Source organism: Podarcis gaigeae (assembly GCF_964106915.1).
Source record: "Podarcis gaigeae genome assembly, chromosome: 2".
In the NCBI taxonomy this organism is placed as follows: domain Eukaryota; kingdom Metazoa; phylum Chordata; class Lepidosauria; order Squamata; family Lacertidae; genus Podarcis; species Podarcis gaigeae.
Window position 1 is genome coordinate 96,375,129 of NC_139679.1, and position 23,872 is coordinate 96,399,000.

The following is a 23,872-nucleotide window of genomic DNA, read 5'->3' on the forward strand; positions in this document are numbered from 1 at the left end:
TTACATCATTACTGGTGGTTTCACTTGTTAACCACAACAGAAACTGAGAATATTTTAAGCGTTAATTATCTATGGTTTCTCATAAGACTTGTCTTTCACTCGGGTTCAAAAGGAAAACACCAGCTCCCATGTTTCAAGAGTGTCCTAGCACGTAATGCTACCTTCATCTGGATGGTTTTGAAGAGTGTGTTATTGAAAAGAAACATTGAAGCCTTTGTAGACTGTACTAATGGCCTGTGACCTTAAATAAGAATCTGCCTTCTTTTTTCATTCTTGCACTTCAATACATTTCCTGATTATTTTCTTCTGTAATGTATACAAACATGACTTCCTCTTGACAGATACATCTGTGATATGGTACATTTGCTGCACTGTACAATGTTCGTGCTACTGAAGCCCATCTTTGTAGGGCTTGTTGAAAAGCATTTGAGCTCATCACCATATGCCCTACAACAGCCTAATTGGTTTCTGGTTCAGTATCTTATACAGTGGTACCTCGGCTTACAGATGCTTCAAGTTACAGACGCTTCAGGTTACAGACTCCGCTAACCCAACTCTGCTAACAACACTGTATTTATGATTAACAGGTAGATAGCCGTGTTGGTCTGTCGTAGTCGAAACAAAATTGAAATTCGTATAAAATTCACTGGGCTTGGAACTCTAAACCAGGGGTAGTCAACCTTTTTATACCTACCGCCCACTAATGCATCTTTCTTGATGGTAGAATTTCCTTACCACCCACCAGTGCTTGATGGAAGGAGGATTCAGCTTGTGCCGTAGAACCCCCTACTGCCCACCTAGAATCCTGAAACGCCCACTAATGGGTGGTAGGGACCAGGTTGACAACCCCTGCTCTAAACCTTCCCAGAGTCTTTGGGGGTCTGTGAAATGTTTTTCTATAGTTTATTTAACTGATCAGGCAATCCCTTTACAAGGACTATGGGCCACAAATTAAATGCAGGTCTGGCTCTCACTAGACGTTCTCCATCTCATGCAGGATTTTCCAGTTTTATTTTGTGCTGATTCCATCAGGAAAGGGCAGACCAAGTGGACTCTGTATGTGGAATGTGGAAGCTCCCAGACTTGACCTTTGATGGGGAGATAATATAACATTTCCCAGTTGCCCACTCAGGCAATACTGGAATCAAGCTCTTGCAATAGCCTTCAAATAACCCAGAGCGACATGCTGGAAATCTGTGTGGGTGTGCAGCTGTGCAATAAGCAACTGAGGGGGAGGGATGCCACCCCATAAAAACGGATGAGAGGTTTACCAAAGTATGGGCAGCATCTTTGTACCAGTGGGAGGACAAAGACGGCAAGGGGGCTGGGGGTGGGCCCAAGATGGCAAAGGCAGGAATCGGCCCAAATATAGCAGTTGCGATTCCCAAGTTGAAAGAAAACACTCGAGAATTCTCTCTGCACAGCTGTGAATTTTGAAGCAGCTTCCCTAGGAAAGCCAGGAAAAGCTGCTATGGTTTTGTAGATTTTGCATGAGAGCCAGACAGGAAGGCAAGTTTGTTTGAAGGAAAGGCTACATACTTGGCTCTTTTCAGGCCTTGAAAGGATGCACCTACAAGCTGCAGTCTCTGATAGAGAACAAGCTCCTTTGCACCCAAGCCCAGCCATTGCTTAAAATTCACTGCCATTATAGTGCTTTGAGGTGGGGCAGGTGGAGAATCACCACTGTGGCTCCTCTGTCTCCCAGTGAGGCCTACAGTGGGGTGGGATTTTACCTGGGCATATACCTGTTCGGTTCACTGGCTCAAGAATCAGAGTAAGGACTTCCAGCCAAACTTCCTCTCCCAGATGATTTCTGGGAAATCTGGGAGGGGGAGGATCAAGCAGTTGCTCTGTGACCTTGGATCGGGTGGTCCCGGGTGACATTTGAGAAGCCTTAGGATGAGAGCATCTATGCCAGCTTACTGCCAGGCAGCTGCTGGAAGTGAATGGATTCCTCTTGCCTCAGAAGCTAAGAGAGCCAAAGTATGCCTGCTTTATTTGTTTATTTATAAATTTCTTCCTGCACTTCAGGACCAAGCTATAGATGAGGCTCTGTAGAGAGCGCTGTGATAATAAATAAGTTGTCATGATCGTACTGCCAAATATTTCTGTTCGCTGTGGCCTAGCAACTCAGGGCCTAATTCTTTCCAATAGAGGGCAGTGGTGTCATTTTAGCCAGTAATGGGAGCTGACAGACTTATTCCACGCACAACAAGAGTAGCTTGATTTTTTTGATTTTTTTTAAAGGTAGTTTACTTCGTTCAACCTGGGAAATCACAGTATAACTGGCAGGGTTCATTTAAGCTAAATTGCACAAAGGCAGTTTGCTAGGTGTGGCCATATTACCAAATGCTGCTTTGTTCTCAACATTTGACGTTAGTAAACTAGTCCAAACCCATTGTGTTGCTACAAAATTGCACAAATAATTTCTAGTGTTCCTGTTCAAAATATCAAAGAAAAAAAACTTTAATTAATAATTTCTATATCATTTTTAGAATGCAGAGGCCTTCAGTGGTATTTCGTCTTATTATTCATCATAAGAGCCCAGTTAGCTCATTTATTTCTCACATATTGGGGAAACCAAGGCAAAGGCTTTCAAGAGCTTACCATTTAATTAACAGATGTGGAGGGATTTGAGCATGTACTGGAACAGCAAAAGCTGCCTCATACAGAATCGAGGTGATGGTCCATCTTGGTCTATTGACCCGCAGCAGCTTTGCGGGGTTTTAGACAGGAGCCTTTTCCAGCACTAACACGTTGCATTTACTGTACTACTATTTGACCCTTATTAACTGGAGATGGCACCTTGCACATGCAAAATATGTCCCCTTTGGCTAGCTACAGCCCTTCTCCATTCTGAAGACTGTATCTGTATGATGTCACCAGTAATGCATTATCTTGCACGGCCATACAAGATTTTAACATGCAGTTCTGAGCTAGAATGATCACCACAAAATAATCTCTTTTAAAAATTCCTCTTTGTAACGTGGTATTGTAAAAGCGGTCGCAAGACATGAAAACCTGGGGAGAAAGCTAATTTTCTAATACTTTTCTAGATATGGCAAATCACAGCTATGCAGTGCTGGTAAGTGTTCTTAGATTCACCATGTGATAAGATCTTTCAATCTTCATACTGTATGTGTTGCATGATGGGAAGGAGTTACAGCCACAGTAGCTGCAAAAGGCATGAAAGCAGTGGATGAGCATAGAGGACAGCTATTGCTGGCAGCAGATATGGAAGAGGGACAAAGCTATTTATTTTAATCACAGAATTTAGGGTAATTCACACTTTGTTTTGTTCATTTTGCGAACTTTATCATAGTGACAGGGTAAATAACCCACAGGAAAATCTGTCCTGCGAATTCATGGTAAAAAGATCTAATAGTGTTGGCTGGTCCTTGAACTACTAATATTAAAATGGCGGGAACAATGTGGTAAGTACAAAAGAACAAGGCAAAGGAAAGACCTGGAGGCAATGGCTGTTGGGACAAGGGAGGCACTTGGTAGGTGATTTGTGGCTAGGATATAAAATCACAGTCAACAGTGGAGGGCACCAAGGCCATGTCCTGGAACCGGATAAATGGGAATTAGAAATATATTAATAGAGTTTGTTCTTAAGAGACATTTTTCTTTTATTTTGGCACTGGCTCCAAGTATTCATAAGGTAAAAGCTCAGCCTGCACAAAACAACAAAGTCTGTAAGTCTCTAATTATTGAGAGCCAAAAACTTTTCATGGCCATAAGAGCTTTATGATATTGGGAAAGCCCTTATAAATAGCCCTATTGATAGTCGGATACATTCTCCGCATAGTCACTGAAAGGGCTGATTAAGCTGACCCAATTTTTGTACTTGTTTTTTTTCATATAAAATAAAATCTGAACACACAGAAACAAACAACCCAAATTTCTTTTCTTCTGTAAAGTGCTAATGTTCCAAACAAATACCTCCCTTCCTTTCACCCTCTTTCCTACAATGGTCATCACCATCATCATCATAAACTCAGCTTACATAAATTTATTACAAAGGAACAGCTGCTCTCTCTCTCTTTCCTCTTGCCCTCCTTCCATATGAGAAAAACGTTGAAAATGAAAGAAAGTTAATTAGGCTATTGGTACGTTAAGCAAAATATTATTTCATTGCACCCAGCCTATACAAAGACAGTTTGCTTAAACAGTTGCTGATAAGAACACACAACTCAACCCAGGTCAATTTGAGACATTAAAATGTGTCAAAATTCAGAATTGGACTTACACACAAAAAGAAAAGCATCCTCAATTTAGAAGAGGCTCTTTGCTTGATAGTCACACTGACTCCACTTCCATCACACCACATGGGATACCACAGGGGTTGTTGAATATTTGTCAACAAGAACATGGGAAGCCAACCCTCTTGATTTATTCTTCCATTCGAGATTACAGAATATTTTAAAGGTATGTGGTGATATTCTTGTGTGGCTGTGTATTAACAGGGACTGCTTCTGAATTGCATCAGGGACCCGTCCTGTTATTTTGTTTCATTTAACTCGTACTGATGAAATAAACTACTGATTTATTTCACTTGCAGCTGAAGAGCTGTTACCCCAATCTTCCTGATTCTTATATTAGCTTAGCAGATGTTCCAGTTCCTGGTGCACCAAAGAACACACTGTACACATTATACGTACCATGCTGTTGATGTCACAAATGCAGAATGTGGCCAGTGGAGAGTCAGATTCCATTCACTCTTCATAAAGGACAATGGGATGTGCTGGGAGAAGCTTGGGAGACAGAACCTCCAGATACAGGGAAATTTGAGACATGAAACTCAAACCTATCTCCCACTGAGTACAATGTGGTTAACTTCCAAGTAAGCAAGCATAAGATTGCAGCCTGGGAATGTGAAACTCCAAGCAACTTCAGGGAACATTCAGTCTTCCCAAAGTTGTTTCCTGAATCATTTGCCCCAGAGATCCTGTGGTCTGTTCAGATTTTCTTTTCACTTCACTCTGTGTAAGGTTCTCCCACGTTCAAACCCTTAGAGAAATACTTTTTCATGTTAACATATGGGCTGACCAAGACAAGGCATTGCAAATCCTCCCAAAGCTTTCAAAAAACCAATGCAGACTGTTTTGGTAAGAAGGGCAAAGGCAACAGAAGTTGTCCTTAAGGGTAGACATGTTACAGAAAGAACCTGCCACCATATTTCCTTTTGTTCTTCAGCAGAGTCCTTACACTGTTATTGATCTTTCTTGTCCACTCCACAGCCATCTGATGAGGAACCTGTCTCTGCTGAGTGAACATACACAGTGGTGTGGGTTGATGGCTGATTTATGCTTTCTTTGGCAATGTTTGTGCTTCACTTGAGAGGCTAACATCACACTTTGATAATCAAAATAATGTTCCTTGGTTTGAGGCAATATAGTTACTGTACATCCACCACACTGTGTCCAGTTGTGGGATAAGAAAAGAATTACTTCCAGAAAAGAATAACAGGCTTCATCTGTTCACAGGACACTTTTTTGACTCTCAGACTGCACACATTCTGTCAATGGGTGAGTTTAGCCAACAATCAGTGGATACTACTGTGAACAAGTGCCTCCTAAGGCTCAGTCCACTATTACCCATTGAGGCACAGTGGCTAAGAATGTTGTAATAGGGTTGGATAGAACTCAGTTCTGATCTCCACTCAGCTACAAAACCAGTCACCACCTCCAAGCCTAACCTACTTCACAGGGGACTCCTCCAGATAGCCTCTTTCTTGAGCATTCATTCTGATTTGCTTGTAGGAGAGAGCCAGTGTGGTGTAGTGGTTAAGAGCAGTAGTCTTGCAATCTGGGGAACCGGGTTCGCGTCTCCGCTCCTCCATATGCAGCTGCTGGGTGACCTTGGAGTAGTCACACTTCTCTGAAGTCTCTCAGCCCCACTCACCTCACAGAGTGTTTGTTGTGGGGGGGGGGGGAGAGGGAAAGGAGAATGTTAGCCGCTTTGAGACTCCTGAAGGGGAGTGAAAAAGCGGGATATCAAATCCAAACTCTTCTTCTTCTAGGGAGGTTATATGTCTTGTAGGGAGGTTATATGGTTATCCCACACTTTGTTGTGTATTTCCCATCACTTTCCTAACTGCAAGAAGCCAGGTGGCGGTGTGTTTTTTTAAAGTAAATTTCTTGCACCAAAGTAACAGAGCACTGTAATGCGCTTTAGTTGTGCAAACCTCAATTTCCAGTAGGCAACTGAATTCCTCTACAAAGTATTGAGTGTTTGGAGGTGACCAGAGGTGTTCCAGGGATAAAGGGGAGGGGGACAGTGTTTGCTAGCTTGATTACATTGGCAAAAAGTTAGGATCTACATTTTATAAAGGGGGGGGGGACCTTGTTGCTTTCCTATAATGTATTCCCAACTAGAAACAGTTTTTGTGGGATTTCTGAACACAAAGAGACACCTGACCCTTCATATGCGTGTTACAATGGATGAAGCAAAAACTTGCAAATCATCACTAGGTAATGATTTCATTTGGTGAATGGGGAATAATTTCACTTAGAATTTACCAGCTGAAGGAAGTAAATATATAGAGGGTTTTTTAAATACACATCATAAAGCAACTATAGCAGTCACATTACCATGGAGTGCACATGCTATATGGTCTTTAGAGGACCTTGAAGTGTGCTCAGCTGATTATATAGCTCCTGTTTAGCATATGCATAAGCACAAAATCATCACATAAATACTATTAATGGGTGCTGTGATAATGTGTAACCATTCTGATGTCAGGTGGAATTTATAAAGAACTATATTATCATGAGGTTTGCTGGCAATATTGTACTTTAATGAAAATAAGTTGCAGAATTTGTCCCATTCCTAGTTGCATCAGCTCCTTGAGCTGTTCCATTCTTCATTTTTCTTCCTTTCTTCTTTTTTGCTAAATGCATGCTTGTTCACTACAGACTTCCATTTAGTTGTGACCACGTTCTCTTAAATATTTTAAGGAGTGTTTTATTTAACTTTGCTGAACTGTTTAATGTTGCTTGTAATAGTTCTGTATCAGCAGCAGATTCGTTTTGGTTATGACTTACATTTAAAATGTATTTGTAAACTGCTTAAATATGCTAAGAATTATCCTTAGGGACCACAGTAAAATGCAGTCATGTTTATTTGTAATTGCTACAAAATGGTTTACAGAATTGTTAGTGTCTTTTATTATGCCCTGCTACTGAAGTGCTTGCTTGTTAATTAGAGAAATTTCAGCTGTCATAGGCAGCAATTATAGCTTCTGTATCACTGTCTGTTATGAATAGTCAATGAGAGCTGATTAATATGCATGAGCAGCAGTATATAGTGTGTGCATTGGACTAAAGCAGTAGAGGGAGTGTTGTGTACTGTGAGTGGAGGAGGGAGAGCATTAAGGAAGAAGGCAGAGTTGCTTGCCAGTGATCAGAGCATCACCAACGTAAATCGTTTCAGTTTCATCTGACTCTCTTAGTGTGCCAAAGGGATATCTACATGCATGCTCGCTAACATCAACTTCCCGGGCTCTTGTGGTGAATAAGAAAGACAGTTTTCTTAAACATGGGATGCAGCTTGTGCTCTCTGCAGAAGCAAGAGGAACAGTACAAATTGCTGTATGAAGTTTGCCAGGTAAAGCTGTTTGCTTTGAATTCTAAGGACGTATATATGTTACTTTAGCCGCATGACAATTGCTGTTATTTTTATTGTCAGAGCAAGAAGGAGGAATAGGCAAGTAAGCTGTTACCTTATTTGACATGGTCTTTGGGATTTATTTTTATGGTGATGTGCCTTATGACACAAGTGCAGAGGTTTAAATATTTGTTGAAATGCACCATATATGTAATAAACAGGCATCTATAGTTACAAGGCAGTAGACCCTGAGACCCTGTCCCCAGCATGAGTTAAGGAAAACATCTCAGCCAGGGTCAGATCTTGGTCATGCTCTCTTTGAACAAGTTTGGAAAGACACAAGTGATGATTGATGTGGCGGAGGGGTTGGTCTCTGTTTACCTATAGTTCTATGGTACTTCTTTCTGCAGGACAAATGCACTAACTTATTCACCACAGACAGTAAACCACTACCTCTACCAATACTTTGACTCAAGTTTAATTCCTGTAGATTCTGTGTTTCTGTCAGTTGTAAAAATTCCTTTTGCTACCCAGGGGAGATCGCATCTAAAATTCTTTCTTTATCTACATACAATATTTTCTCTTTCCCAACTTCTCTGGCTACAAAGCACAGTGAGAATAAATGAACACTTGAAAAATAATTCTGTTCTATATAGTCCATGCCATTATTTAAATATTTGTTTGGGCTCCAGCCATTTGCCTCTTCAGTTGATTCTGAAAGATCATCTCATCCCAAAGTACAGGTTTGTAAAGAAATACTATAATAGTAGCTCCAGTAAAGTTAGACATAGCGTCAAAAGGAAATGCAGAATTTGACAAGAAAAACTTGTTTTACCTTCTCTTTACCAATAAATAAATCTGAAAAAGTGCCCGTCTTTATGCTATATATGTTATTTGACTCTAGAAGGGAGATCTAAACAATAATTTTAAAATATAACTATCTGTGAACATACAAACTGCATGTGAGGTGATTCCGTCTTTACAAAGTACTTTAAGGAAATGAAAAACAGAGCACATAGCAACAATTATTGCTAAATGCAAAAAGTGTTTTGTTTTTACATTTGCCAGCAGAGGGTGTTGCAAATCACAGAGAAAGGTGAGGTAGTCTTTGTTGTGGAACTACTCATGTCACTCACAACACAGTAAGTAAAATGGGCCTTGTGTTCTGTACTAGCAGGAACACAGTTAAATTTTAAGCACCATTTTTCATATATATGTCTCTGACACCTCCCAGAGAACACAATGGCTAAGTAGAAAACTTTGTAACTACAAACAGAAAGGCATGCTCACTGTCGTGACTGTTTTATATCAGCTCCCTTGATAAACAGTTTTCCTGTGTATTAGGACAGCAAATGTTTTAGAAAGCAAGGGAACAAGACTTCTTGGGCATCATCACCACAAACTTTACAACATTGTTCTTGTAAATTTTATCCTAAGGATTAGATACTCTGTCATAAGAGTTAACCCGTATCGCTACCTTGTTTTTTATTATATAAAGATCTTGAATACTATTAGGCTTTAGTCCTATGACCACTTAAGGAAGGATTTGTGATTATAGTTAATTTGCATTGCAGATAGGAACTTTGCAAAATGTTTGTAAAGTATTGGTGGGGAGAGGGTCTTCATAAAAAAATTGATAGCAGTAATGGACCTCAGTGCTGGAAATAATTAGACATGGGTTTACTGAGGGCCAATTGGATTATTAGAAGAGTTGTAAAAGGGGGGGGCAATGTACATTAAATCTCAATTACTTCCATTTTCAGTGTACTAAGTATCAACACAGCAATCTTGATTTCAGAGAAAGAAATCCTGCTTATATTTTGATTAGGAGATGCTATGCAAATCATTAATTTCAAAGTGCAAAATCATATCTAAGAAATGGGCAGTTATTTTTTGCATAAGGTGTGTGCATCCATAACTTGACACACACATTATCCTGTTCATTGAATTTTACCCCTTATTTTAGGTCATGAGCAGCCTGATCCATGACCTAGTTAAATTGAAGTATTGAACTTCAGCCAGTTTACAGCTTGAACTCCAAGCCAGCTAAGTTGGAATAGTAGGATTTAGCCAATGGTCAGCTCGGTCCTATTGATCAGCTTTACCGGCACAAACAGCAGTTTTGAGCAGTGAGAGCTGAAGCGATGTACTGCACTACCGCATTTGCCCAGCCTCCCTTTGCTATTAGAGATCAGCAGTAGAGGGCTGCTCTACTGCTCCTGATTCCAAGGCTGTTTCTCAGTCTTCGGCATGGTAACAGAGGGCTCACCCCATGGCCCAGCCAATCCATGCATGAAACAGCTGTGCTGGAAAAGGAAGAATGCTGATACAGCAACATTAATGGCCATTGCTTTGGCAGTGCTTGGGATCACACTGGCACTGTACTTTCTCGCATGCACGGTTGATCTTTATGGTTTGCTTCTGCTCTACTAACACAGCAGGCTTGGGCTTTGTTGTTGTTGTTAAGCTGAATATTATCAGTGGTTTAGAGACTGGTGCATGTTGGAAGGGCTGTTGTGCCAACTTCACTTATTTTTGCATGTGTTGGGGGTGAGCAAATATTAAATGTGAATCCTGCGTATAATAGATATCATTGGGTATTGGTTACCAGATGTTCAGGAGGTGTTATTACTGGGCCATATTCCAGACAGTGCAGAATATGAAGATCATAGATATTGATTCAACATATGCTTGAAGCAGCATAGAGTAATGTTGCTCAATTACAGAAGCACCTTAATGTGCCACAGTGAAGAGCTGGTTCAGTAAGTTGTGGGATATAATGATGATGGCGGGGGGGGATGGCAAGTTGTGTAAAACTGAGAGATGACAAAAATCACATAATTGTATTTCCAACTATCATATGTCATACTATATTTTCTTCTTATTGTATTTGTATTAAAGAACCTGAAAATACAAAACAAATGTAAAAGGCTTGCATAGCACATTGTTAAATTCTCACAATGTGAATAAATGAGACATGCTTTCACACACACCTGCAGCAGGATGAGAGCTGATTCCACTTGATGCAGTCCTGTGTAGCTACTGGATGCAAGTGCATATGAGACCCAGGGCCATGTGTCTGTCAGGCATCAAGTGCTTGACCCCATCCACTTAGTTTCAATATTCAGATCAATACAGTGGTACCTCTGGTTATGAACTTAATTTGTTCCTGAGGTCTGTTCTTAACCTGAAACCATTCTTAACTGAGGAACCACTTTAGCTAATGGGGCCTCCCACTACCACTGCATGATTTCTGTTCTCATTCTGAGGTAAAGTTCTTAACCTGAGGTACTAATTCCAGGTTAGTGGAGTCTGTAACCCAAAGTGTTTGTAACCTGAGGTGTTTGTAACCCGAAGTACCATTGTATTCAGATGTATACCCTGATCACATAGGATCACAGCACAAAAAGAGACACCTGGAAGTCAAAAGTGATCATGCCTGCCAAATCTCTGCTGGGAAAGTGTTGGACAATTGACACCACATGGCTGACTTACAGTTGAGCCCAGTCAGGCCTCTGTAGCACAGGGGACAACTAACAGCACCCTTCCAGATTATCTCAGTGAACAAGCTAGCATGTAAGCACTCAGAAGGTCCTTTGGCCTAATCCAGCAGATTTCTCTTATGTTCTTCCCCAGACAGACTCTTTACAGAATTTTGCAAAAGTTTAGCAGTTTTGCATCATTGTTGGCAAGCCGGAGACTTAATACTAGCTGCTGAGGATGAGTCTCAAGCTTACAAAATAGTTATATTTTAAGGTTTTGATTAGGTTTGCAAATTAGTGCTTAACAGCACCAAAAGTTATTCCAGATTCTACAAAGTCCTGCTCAGCAATAATCTTTAAATGACATTCTGTTTGTTTGTTTGTTTGTTTGTTTGTTTGTTTGTTTGTTAATATCATTGTCATTCCTCCAAGGAGGGAAGGGCAGCTGTGAGCTACCTGGCTGAGACCTTCCTGGCTGAATATGGTTTTTCAGGTAGCTAAACAAGATGTGCATAAGTTCCATGATCATGAATTAAGTTCCTTCTGTCTCCATATAATAACTCTCATTTCTCATTCTCAGTTTTTGAATTGTAAAAATCATATATGGTGCTACGTCAGGACTGTCATTCATTCTGTCATTCAAGCCATTTTCAAGACTAGCCCTCTCAATACAGCTCATGTCAATGCCATTAAAAACAAACATAAAACATATTCAAAGCAGTTTTAAATATACCTAATAGAATAAAATTCAGTAAATGTTGACAAGGACTCGACAGCAGCATATACTACAAAAACCTACATTGAAAAGTAAGGGGAAACTAGGCAGGTTTTTGAAACTTTCTTAAAAACCAGAACTGAAGGAGCCAATCATCCAATTATTAGAGATGCACTCTCTGCACTGAGAATATAGCAGAAGGAAAGGAAAGACAAATTGTGCATTTTTAGAGCAATACTATCTCTCTGTATTTTTGTCTATCCACGTCCGTATTGTAATTGGATGAATCATGAGCTGTTCCTATGCGCTTTTGACTTACAGTGAAAAAACTCCAGTAGAAGAAATGGGGGAAATGGTACTTGAATGAAAACACATGCTCTGGTTGCCAAAGGTTTATAGTCCAGGCTTCCTCAACCTTGGCCCTCCAGATGTTTTTGGCCTATACTCCCATGATCCCTAGCTAGCAGGACCAGTGGTCAGGGATGCTGGGAATTGTAGTCTCAAAACATCTGGAGGGCCAAGGTTGAGGAAGCCTGATTTATGCAGATCAACAGGGAACTGAATTTACTCTTCTCACCCCAGTCCCTATGTTCAGCTTGTGTTAAAATGGTAACATCTGATACCAGTTTTTGCCAGAAAGAGCTTTTCTGCTTCTCTTTGGTCCATGCTTAAACTTGAGTACTGGGAGCAAATAACCTCTACACCTGTGCAAGTTTGATAATCAAGCTTGGGTGGAAGGAGCTACCAGTTGAACAAACAGAGGAGAGCAATGGATGCCAGTAGCCTGAAGGCATAGGCATAAATGTATGTAGATTGGGCATAAATGTTGAATAATTTGAATATAGGATAGAGCACACTTTTCAAAAGTTTGGCATATTTGCTTCATTGACACTAAATAAGTGATGGACAACCTGTGGCCCTCCAACTGTTGTTTGGACTCCAACTTCCATGAACCCCACTCAGCATGGTTCACGGTCAGGGAAAATGGAAGTTAATAGTCCAGCAACATCTGCAGGACCACATTTCCCCATCCCTGCACTAATGCACTAAAGGTAAAGGACCCTTGACAGTTAAGTCCAGTCGCAGACGACTCTGGGGTTGCACCGCTCATCTCGCTTTACAGGCCGAGGGAGCCGACGTTTGTCTGCAGACAGTTTTTCCGAGTCATGTGGCCACCATGACTAAGCCGCTTCTGGCGCAACAGAACACCAAAACCAGAGCAGCACACGGAAACACTGTTTACCTTCCCGGCGGAGTGGTACCTATTTATCTACTTGCATTTTGACGTGCTTTCGAATCCTAGGTTGGCAGGAGCTGGAACCGAGCAACGGGAGCTCACCCCGTCATGGGGATTCGAACAGCTTACCTTCTGATCAGCAAGCCCTAGAGGCTCAGTGGTTTAGACCACAGTGCCACCCGCGTCCTTTGCACTAATGCACTAGCCATGCATTTATTTTATTTTATTTTTTAGGCCGTAGAACAGCATCCATTTGAGAGTAACCCCATCAAACCCAGTGGGGCTTACTTCTGAGTAGAGCAGCATAGGATTGGGGATTCTTATTTGAAGTGGCCATGGAAAAAAATTGAGGAAGGGAGGTCTGTATTCTGGACCAATTAATCCAGAACACTTTTGTCTCTAGCTCCACCATCACTTGTTCCACCAGCATACAGTAATACTTTCCAAGGGAATGCAGCCCTGGACAGAGTAAAAAAAGATGGTTCTCCCTTACCTTATAGGAATACTTCAGCTAGGAAGTCTGAAGGGAGGGAGGTTCTGATTTTAAAGTGACATAGCGTAGACCCTTCATTGCATACACACATTTGCGTAATCTGAAGACTTTTGTCCTGGGCTGGGTTTTCTGCTGCTTAATTAGTTCAGCATTCTCGTTGATAGACTGGAGACCTGTAATCTGCTGGAAAATGGCCTTTAATGATTGTGGCGCCTGTCCATGGCTCAGAATCTCCCTTTCTTAATTAGACCATTTACTAGAAACTGGCAATTGAAATTTTCCTCTTCATTTGATGATGAATAATGCAACACCTCCATTGGATTCTCTATAGAAAATACAGTTTCTTCATGGTAGAAGGGTTTTTTTTTGTTTTTAAAAAAAGTCATGGTTTGAAAGTTTTGTTTCTTTTTTTAAAAAAAAAGCCTGCTTGTTATGAGTGATGCACTAAAATAGCTTCAAGTACCTTTTTGCATTACAGCCTTCAAAATATTAATATAGTAATTCACCCAAACATGTAAAATTTGGAGTAGGGGGTGCCTTTGGAGTATTTTTCTCTCCTTAAAATGATAAATGATTGGGTGAACAGGTTTGTAATGGTTTACATATATACATCTGTTCAACGCTATGAAGCAGGTGGCAAGTATTCGCAGGGGAGGAAGCACTAGGGACGTTTGCTCTGAGCTTTACTGTCACATGTCAAATACTGGAAGGGAAAACAGGCATATGGAGCAGAGGGAAAAGTGCAGGTTTAATAAATGGGCTGTGCTATGTTCATTAATAATGAAAGGGAAGGTCATGACTCATTTTCAGGGGCACCAAAAGAGCACTAAAATTGTGTATATTGGAATTGAGACAACTGAATAGTGGTGCAATAAGTGTTAATAAAGCATCCGTTCACATTTTTCTGACTTGGTTATGTGGTCTGAATCTAATTGCCGGGGCAGGTGGGAAGACTCATTGCTAAAAGGCAAATATGGGTATGAGCAGCCACCAGAACATACTGCTCCGCAAAGAACTTAAAAAAAACAACACCTATTTTACCTAATACAGAAAAACAACTAGGACATAAGGTTTTAGTAATGAGACCAGCTGAATTTGGGGGGCTGGGTTATCTGATAATGCATAACTGTGAGGGAAACTTGGTTCTTGGCCATTGAAAAAGTCAAAGAGCCTAGTCCGTAACACACTGTATAATGGTACAGTTTATTCCACACCCTCTGCCCCAGACATGCCCCATTTAACTCCAGAGTATCAGTTCAGCAATACTTTGGCTTAGCCCAGCTTTTAACAAAATTCCACGCGTATCCACCTGTTCACCAACCCAGTAATTCAAAAGCCAGGTTCTAAACAGGAGGTGAGAAAGTATGAGTACAAGGAAAATGCACTATGCTGAATAGAAAGTGGATGGAAACTATTTCCTTCCTTGCCCTGCCCTGATGTAACCAGGCCTGTTGCTCCAAATACCTGCATAATTGCATATTGTTCTCCCATTTAGCCCAGCCTCCACTTCCATCCAGTTTTATTCTGTTTCTTCCATGCCAAACTTTAGATTGTAAAGCCCTTGGAGCAGGGACCTGTCCTTTTCTACTCTGCAAAGTGTGGATGGCACTATATAGATGTGATGATGATGAATCAGCTGGCGGCGATGATACGTGCCAGCTGTTAATGTGTGTGGTGGTTGTTTTTAATAAGTAAAGTCTGAAGAGTGAGAACAAGCCTCTTGAATGGATCCTTGAACTACTGCTACAGTTCTGCTCCCCCCTCTCCAGGTCCAGCCCAAAAGGCACAATATAAAAAGTAGAGTCGTGGCATGTGTTTAGGTGCACCATGAGCCTGGTTTTCTGATGGATGCAGTAATAGCACACGCAGGTCAAACAATGGTTCAAGCCACCAGTCTTGTCCTCTCTTGCATCAGCCTCCAAGAAACACAGGAGCATGACTCCTAGCAGGTCAGACTATTTGTCCATGTATTTGGCAGCAGCTCTCCAAAATCTCAAGCAGAAATGTTTGTCTTTCCCATCTTTCTCTCTTAGTGGGAGATGTTGTGGATTGAATCTAAGACCTTCTGTTTGTGAAGACTGTGCTCTTCTCCTGAGACATGATTCCTCCCCAAGGCCTATGATCTCCCCAAGGCCTATGACCTCTGTTGTAGCTAGATATACTGTATTTAACAAAGCTCCTCTCAGCTAAGTGCTTGAGACATCATAAGCTTTGCAGTCTCATCAGGAACCTGGCTGTAGGGTGCTGCCTTGACATTCTGAAATTGGAGGGGGGCAACCAGGGAAAGTGACTTTTCCCTGAAGCCTCAAAACAGCACTTGGCTTTCTGATAATGAACATCTGACAGAGAGAATCTGCTGTCATTTTATGGGTCTTCACTCTTAGTGTTTTATCATAGATGGTAGGCTTCTTTAGATGTTTTGTCTTACCAGCACTGTTGCAGTAGCTTCTGTCAGTGTTCCCATGCTTTTGATGTTCCATCTAAAAATTCCACTACCGTGACACCTATGAATGAATGTCTTCATCAGCAGCCATGCAAGCAACACACCTCCCAAAGGTTGAGACCTGCTGCCTGCTTTGTCAGAGGCAGAATTCTCCAACTGTTGCAGTTACCCTGATAAAGAGGGCATACTAGGAGTCACAATTACCATTCCTATCCCATCACCCAGTCTAGATCTCTTAAGCCTATTGGATTCTTCTCATTCATCATGGCTACCCTGAAACAAGGCTCTCAGTGTGTCACCTCACAATGTCCATTATTGTCCCCTGGGCTCTGCTTGACTGTTCCCTTGGGTGCTTCTAATGAAAAGGCTACATGGAAATCAGGTTTTAACTCAGTATCAGTAAGTTTTGGTTCAAAGCAAATAGATTAAAATCTATCTTTTCGATTTAGGCCAGCCCCAATATATATATATATATATATATATATATATATATATATATATATATTTGAACTGTTACTTTCTATATGCCAGAGACACACCAAAATAAATCAGTCATGCAAGGTTCATTCTAATTAACCTGTCTCAGTGTCGTTTTCTTTAGGGCTGAGGTTTCCCACTCAGAATTTTTTCCTTGGAGAGCTAAATATTTCAGAGAGGACAAGTGGATTTTGTTTTATTCAAACAAGAATTTTCTTTTTAGTCTTTTTCTTTATACCATCAATAGCTTACGAGAGAAAAGGGAAGTGCACACACTTCAAAACAGTCTGTTGCTAAATAATACAGTTTTGCATCTATATAAAAAAAAAAGTCTTTTCTAGTGAAATAAAAGAAGGATTAGATGAAGCTGTAAAAAGAATTAACCTGTACTTTGAACCTCTTTTCCCTAGACTCTGACGGAGAAGAAGAGTTTTAGAAAATAGGGTTTTTTTGCTGTTGCATTTGCCATAAAATTGTACTGCTCCCCCTCCCTAAAATGGAGACTTCTTAAAAGCTGGCTAAATAAGTGTATCAGACCATAAAGTGTGCTCTAAATGAGACACAGACATCTGTAGTCTGTCAGAATGGCAAATTTTGTAGTACAAATCCCAAGGATTGGCATGTTTTCTGCAAAGGAAAACTTCTTATTCTTTATTAAGCACAAATGTTTTCTTAGACGCATTTGTCAGTGGCATAATGGACAGTGCAGACATAATAGATGATGCAAAAAAAAAAAAAAAGTTTGCTGTTCATGAAGTCAGTAGAAAGCCTGCCTTGTCTGACAGGCAGTTCAGTACAGTATGTGATTTTATTTCAAAACATGAAGATTACTGTAAGTGGTCTTTCTTTGAGTATCTCTTTCTTTCTAATCAAGTCTGAGAAGGTGGCATCTCAAGACATGTCCTGAAAAGCAGATTCACAAGTGCAGGGGTGGCTTCCATTTTCACTTCCTGTTGCCATGTCCAAAATAGGAACCCCTCCCCCATAAGAGTTCAAATATTTGTTCTCCTTACATTAAAAATACAGCAGCATCCAGTAGAAAACGCATGTCTACTTTGTGTTGCATGCTTTTATCACAAAACCTGATCCACACATAGGTTTCTCTTCAGGTGTTAGGGCAATCTGGAAATCTAGCATGTTGGAAGGTGACAATCTAAAGCAGGCAGCCTCCTTGTATTCATTGAGACACCCTGAGTTGTGGAATTTGCTCAGTTTGTTGTGTTAACCTCTCTGTTTCTGAGGTCCAGACACCTTTAAGAACCCGAATATGCTTTTTAGCTCGCATGCAAAAGGCCTCCTGTGGTGGGTTTTCAGCATCTCAGTTATAACTTTTGGTTCTGCTTACTTAGTGGGTGTTTCATATTGCGTGTGGAGTTTTCTGTGCCAACACCTTCTGCCTTTTGACTTTCCGGTATTGGACTGGAAACATGGTTAGGAAGGATCCGTTTGGCAGAACCCTTTGGACATCATAAGTGGAATGTGGAGTAGTCACCTCTTGGGAGCAAGCGGACTCCTCATCCGCCCTAGGAACAAGGCTCAGGGGAGCTTACAAACTCAGCTCCTCCCACTGCCTTGCATAGACTTAACCTGCTGACCATTTCTCTTGTTGTGAACCTTTATTTCCTTTTGCCCTTAAAAAGCAAAAGAGCCCCCACCCTTTCACCAAATCCACATGATTGATGTGACTGTTTCAGATGTCCTTAGCATTCTCTTGCTTGGAAGATTTTCCATTTGGATTTGTGCCTGGGCCTCCCACTTTTCACGTTATGGTGCCATCTATTCTTGATTAGGAACATACATCACGTGTTGCCTTAATGCTCTGTTGTATCATTCTGTTTCTCTCCAGTGTCCATGTCCATTGTGTACAGATGGATCACACTGTCCTTTTACACCCTTTGCTACTCTGTTTGCATGATAAGCTGACCAACTCATCTCAGAGCCAGATCCACCAAAATTCATTCTCTGCAATACCCTTTTCAGATTGAGCTCATAGTTTAAACACTTGACCATAGCATGCCAAAATTCTTCATTGCTCAAACTCAGAAATTACTGTTATTTATAGCACCTTGTACATTGCTACTTATTTTGCTATGTATATTTTAATCATGCTGATACAACATCGACTATGCAACACCTGCATGTTGTTTGTGAAATTCTTTAAAGAAGTTGAGAATTCTTTAAAGTAACATAGTCTGACATCAGTATCATACCCCTTAAAAATAATCAGATAGGCCACAAATAAAGGTGAAGGCTGCTATGATATAAAAGAGGAGTCATAGCTAGCGTGTAGAGCCAGTGTGGTGTGATTGTTAGAGTGTTGGACTATGAGCAGGGTTCGAATCCATACTCAGCCATGAAGCTCACAGAGTGACCTTGGGCCAGTCACTATCTCTTAGTCTAACCTAACTCATAGGGTTGTTGTGGGGATGTGGGGCGGGGAGAACCATGTATATGACCCTGAGCTCTTTGAAAGAGAAAAGTGGTATATAAATGTAATAAATGAATACATATAAATGAAACCGTTAAGTAGCTGCACTGTAAGCCTGGTTTAGCAAATACCAGCAAATTGAGTGTTCCTTGCAAATTGAGTGTTCAGACTTCTTGTTCCTTGGTCTCTTTATAGCAGGTCAGACTATTTATCCTTCTAGGTATGTATTACCTAATCTGACTGGCAGTGACTCTCCAGAATTTCAGCCTTTGCCTTTTCCATCACCAGCTACAATATCATTTTAAGTGGTGTCTGAACCTGGAATCTTCTAAGCCATGGGTAGGGAAACTAAAGCCTGGGGGCCAGATCCAGCCCAGTCACCTTGTAAATCCAGCCCACGGACAGTCCGGGAATCAGCGTGTTTTACATGAGTAGAATGTGTCATTTTATTTAAAATGTACCTCTGGGTTATTTGTGGGGCCTGTCTGGTGTTTTTACATGAGTAGAATGTGCTTTTATTTAAAATGCATCTCTGGGTTATTTGTGGAGCATAGGAATTTGTTCTTCCCCCCCCCCTCCAAAATATAGTCCAGCCCTCCACAAGGTCTGAGGGACAGTGGACCGGCCCCCTGCTGAAAAAGTTTGCTGACCCCTGTTCTAAGCATTCAAAACATGTGATCTACCACTTAGTTACAGCATACATATTAGTGGTACATTTTCAGTTTTATCTTCTTTGTAAACTGCTTTGAGCTTTTTTCTACACTCAAGCGCTATATAAATTTTATTTTAAAAAAATTATGGGTCAGTTGTCACTCGTACAAGGAAGCAGGTTGTGTCCCCAGTTTTAGCTCTCTGTGGTTCCGCACTGGCAAAAGTAAAGTATTGCACTTGGAGAGAATTTTGTAGTGGGGACTGACAGGGGGCATTGACATTTGTCCCCACTGTAAGGAATCCCAGAGCTGGAGAAGCAGAACATTTCCCTGTGCAGAGGGTAGAGATACACTGTGCATGTGCACACATGCGCATGAGTAGAATATGCCTTCTTGCACACAAACACTGCCCATCATAATGAGTGAGCCCAAGAACGTCAAAAATAGCTTCTTTAAATCATGTAGTAGATCACCCCATATACAGGGTGCCAGTTGACAGAAGTTACTCTATAAATCATATAAGTGACTGGTTTCTTATTAAAATATTCCTCTTCCAAAGAATTATTGGGCTGGATGTGCTTTGCCATTGATCTTCTTCACACACTATGAGATCGTTATAATTGGATTCCCGGGGCAAGATAGACATCTTGCTGGAATACCTCATTCTTCATTAACAATGTTCAAAGTTGTCTCGCTAGTAGGATATGGGATGAGGTGTCAACCATTCTGACACTAATATAAATCTAAACAACTCCCAGGAAAGCAGTAGTGTTATGTTGGATTCACATGGCTGATCTTCTTCCATATCCTGGTGACTTTTCCAGTCACCCCAGATAGCCCCATGTGAAAGATCTAATATGCAATCAGCATACCAAACATCAAGCATGCTCTTCTCATGGGTAAGAACTTTTCATAACACCAAGTTCCCATTTAAATTTCACTAAGGGGTGAGTGGAAAGCAGCTAGATGAATTTACAGTTCAGGCCTCAAGCAAATCATGGCTACCATGAGTGCAAAGGTGGTTGTGCAATGGTGGCCACACATCTCTGGGCACCTTGAGCTTTAGCAGGCAAATGGCTGGAATTGTGGGTTTGCAAGGCCTTCCAAAAACCAGCCCTCTTTCTCCACACACACTAGTTCTCCCATCCAAATACTAAACAGGCCCAACCTGGTCAGGCAGGACTGGGTGCTTTCAGGGTACTGTGGCTATAGGAAACCCACATGAGTTCTGCCTGTAGTACTATTTACCCCAGCTCCGGGGGGGGGGGGTGGATTTCAGTCTATGAATTAAGAGCAAGAACAGAGTCCAAGCTTTAGAAATTTCAGTCTTCGGACATTAGAATGATCTAGGTGATCATAACGTTTGAGCAGCCATTCGGAGAAACAATAACAATCTGTCATCCATTCCTTCCTCCCAGCATGACTCTTATGAGTCAGGGGTTATTTTAACGAACTCATAATACTGGAGAACATGCTCTGTTGCTAATCCAAGGTAAAATGATGACAAGACCTCTTGACAGTTGTGAGACATAAAAGCCAGCCCCCCGGCTCCCATCCATTATTGTCAATACAGCCTTTTCAGTAACACTGCACCCTTCTGAGGAACAAACTGAGTCTCTCTCTGTGTGTGTATTCCTTCCTCCCTCTCCTCTCTTTCTCTCTTACACACACACAAACACTAACCACAGTGAGACAAAGAGAAGTCGAGGCAACACTGTTTTACTTTACCCCACAGTAGTCAGTATCTCCCACTGAGTTAGAAGAGTCAAAATAAAGGAGCTGCGATCAAGAAGCCTGTTTAAAATGGGAGTGAAACATTCACCTACCCATTCCTGATAACTGGGTTTGCTAATGCACTGAACAGACAGCAGCTTCTTCTCCACACCCTCCCCACCAACTCCAAACCACAAGCAACAACAGAAGCCCTTTCACTTTTCCACATATCTGTCAATGGCTTCCATTGACTTCTGTGGAACAAAATTAATACAGCTCATGATAATACTGACGGGCAGTTCATTAGTTTCATCATAAACAAAGGAAGCCCGTGTGAGAGGGGGAAGGCGTGAAACTTGCCATCCACTACAAGAAAGGAAATGAAAACAGGAAGATTAAATGTTTTGCAGATGAGCGGCTAAGGAAGCAACTAAATAAATAAAATTATCTGTGGAGCACTACTGCCGATTGTGTTCTTTTCCTGTCTTTCTACAGAGCGTATTAGCCAGCTCTTCAGAAGGTTATATGGGGAAAGAGTAAGAAGTGTTTTCCATAGAGCACAACTTCAAACACGGCCCCTTCCCCTGTAGGTTGGCCACTTGTGCACTCACATCTTGCACATGGTGTAATCCTGCAGCAGGGGTGGGGAAACATTTTTAGCACAAGGGTGGCCTTCCCTCACAGGCAGTCTTCTTGCAGCAACGTACTAGTGATAGCCAAGACTTTGTGCAAAAGTGGGCAGGGCAATAGATGTGACTCTTGCAGCAGGTTATGTTCCAGCCATGCCAAAGTCTGAGGTTGCTACACACAGCACAGCCATCTTCTCCACCCTCCTTTTAGGCAAGCAAAAGGCATTAACACAGTTCAAGTACATGTTCCAGCTATGCAAATTCTGGGAGAGGGTGTGACCACTGGGAAAGGTGTGGTCAGGGAAAGGTCCCAGCGGCCAAACAGTGAAGTATTTGGCCCCCTGGCCTGAGTCTCTTCACTCCTGCCGTATGAGCACCAAAAGTGGGATAAGTATGAGACATATCCTAATGTTTATACTGTGAATCCCATATATTCCACAAAAGTTAGCCCTGACCAGTTACTGCGATGATTCACCTTTCAACATGTCCAGACGATGCTTTCTAAAGTTTACAATCACTTTAGAGGCTGTGTTACTTAAGTGCTTTTTCTGCTTAACAGCGAACAGCTATCTTTAGCAATGTTACACTCGATATAACATGAGTTGTTTTGATATGCTTTAACTCTGATTGCTTTGTCACCCTAATTGCTTAGTCTTGTAAAGAAAAGATCAGTACTAAACCTCGGGCATTGGAATTTGCACATTTCGTTTATTGTAAATAATAAAACTTTGGACACAATCAGCATTTCTCTTACTAACAGAAAACATTAAATTGGGCTTAATTTTACAGCTGTACAAATTGTAATGTGCTCAAGAGGGCGAGTTAATGGTATTTAATTTGACCAGGCCAAAATTGAGCGTGCCTTGTCTTACATTTTTGCAGCTGCAGTCAGCACCAAGTGCTTACGCAATGTGTGGGGTAAAACAGAAATACTTTCCTCTCAGGTTGAATGCACACACTAGATTAGGGATGCACAGAATAGAGCACTCTGAAAGCCTCTTTTACATTCATGTTAATTTAAGAAGGCTGTACTGCTTTGTCAGCTGCAGGGATGCATTTTTGACACATTTTTAGCCCAGCCTTTTCTTTTTAGCTCCTGTTAACTCCCTCTTTCCCTCTCATTCTAGAGCTCTCCTTTTCCCTCTACACTTCAAAGCATCTGGTCTCTGGACCACCACAGATTTCTCTTCCGCGTCATCTCATCTGTATTCACTATTTCCTCCACGCTTATCTGCGTCCCACCTCTATTAGCCTATTTTTGCACTCTCAACCCCATACCACTATGTGCCTGTCTCCTCCTTGCAGGACAGCTCAACGCCTCTCTGTATTTAATCTTTTTTTTTTCTCTGGAGGGTGTAGTGGGGGCAGCCTATAGGTCTGCCTTATGGTCATCTGAGGCGAAGGGGGTTGCACCAGGCTGGGAAGTCTGAACACTGTCTGGTGATGTGCAATGGATCATGTCTGCTAGAAAACAAGCGTTTCAGAGAGGCAGCTGTGGTAGTCAGTTGCGACAAAAACAGCAGCCTTGTGGCACTGTAGAGAATAAATTTATTGTGGCAGAGGCCTTTTGAAAGCCACAACACCACAAAACATGACACAATAAATCTGTTAGTCCTTAAGGTGCCACAAGACTCTTTGTTGTTCACCTTTAATTTAGAACTGACAAATCATTAAGTGCTTATTTATTGTATGTATTCTGCCCTTCTTCCAAGGAGATCAGAGCTGTATTTTTACTTTACAGCAGCCTTGTGAGCAAGCTTAGGCTGGGATATTATTACTGTGTCTATCTTGGTAAAGCAGATTCCATGGACATCTCAGAAGGGTGCAAATTGTTCAGTACTGGCGGGAAGCAGAGTGGCAGGATCACAGCTAAAATGAGGGGTTCCTGGAAAGAAGGGAGGTCAGTGGTAGACCTTTCAGTACCCTGGACAGAGCACACAAAGCAGACTATTTGTTCCAAGGAACATAAGGCACAACTGAGCCATTTTATGGTC

The 23,872-nt window shown here is 41.4% G+C and overlaps 1 protein-coding gene across 3 annotated transcripts in view; it reads left to right on the top strand.

Annotated features, from left to right (window-relative positions):
* The window catches only part of PDZRN3 (PDZ domain containing ring finger 3), a 175,793-nt gene that overhangs the window by 119,801 nt on the left and 32,120 nt on the right, over window positions 1-23,872 (top strand). Inside the window, exon 1 of one of the 3 annotated variants that reach the window (XM_083723358.1) lies at window positions 7,336-7,611. The exons of the other annotated variants lie outside the window; for them this stretch is intronic. Within the exon in view, the coding sequence (XP_083579484.1) occupies window positions 7,543-7,611 (69 nt within the window). The 5' untranslated portion in view covers window positions 7,336-7,542. Of the gene's footprint in view, window positions 1-7,335; window positions 7,612-23,872 lie in introns of those variants that run through there. 3 annotated transcript variants of the gene reach the window in all.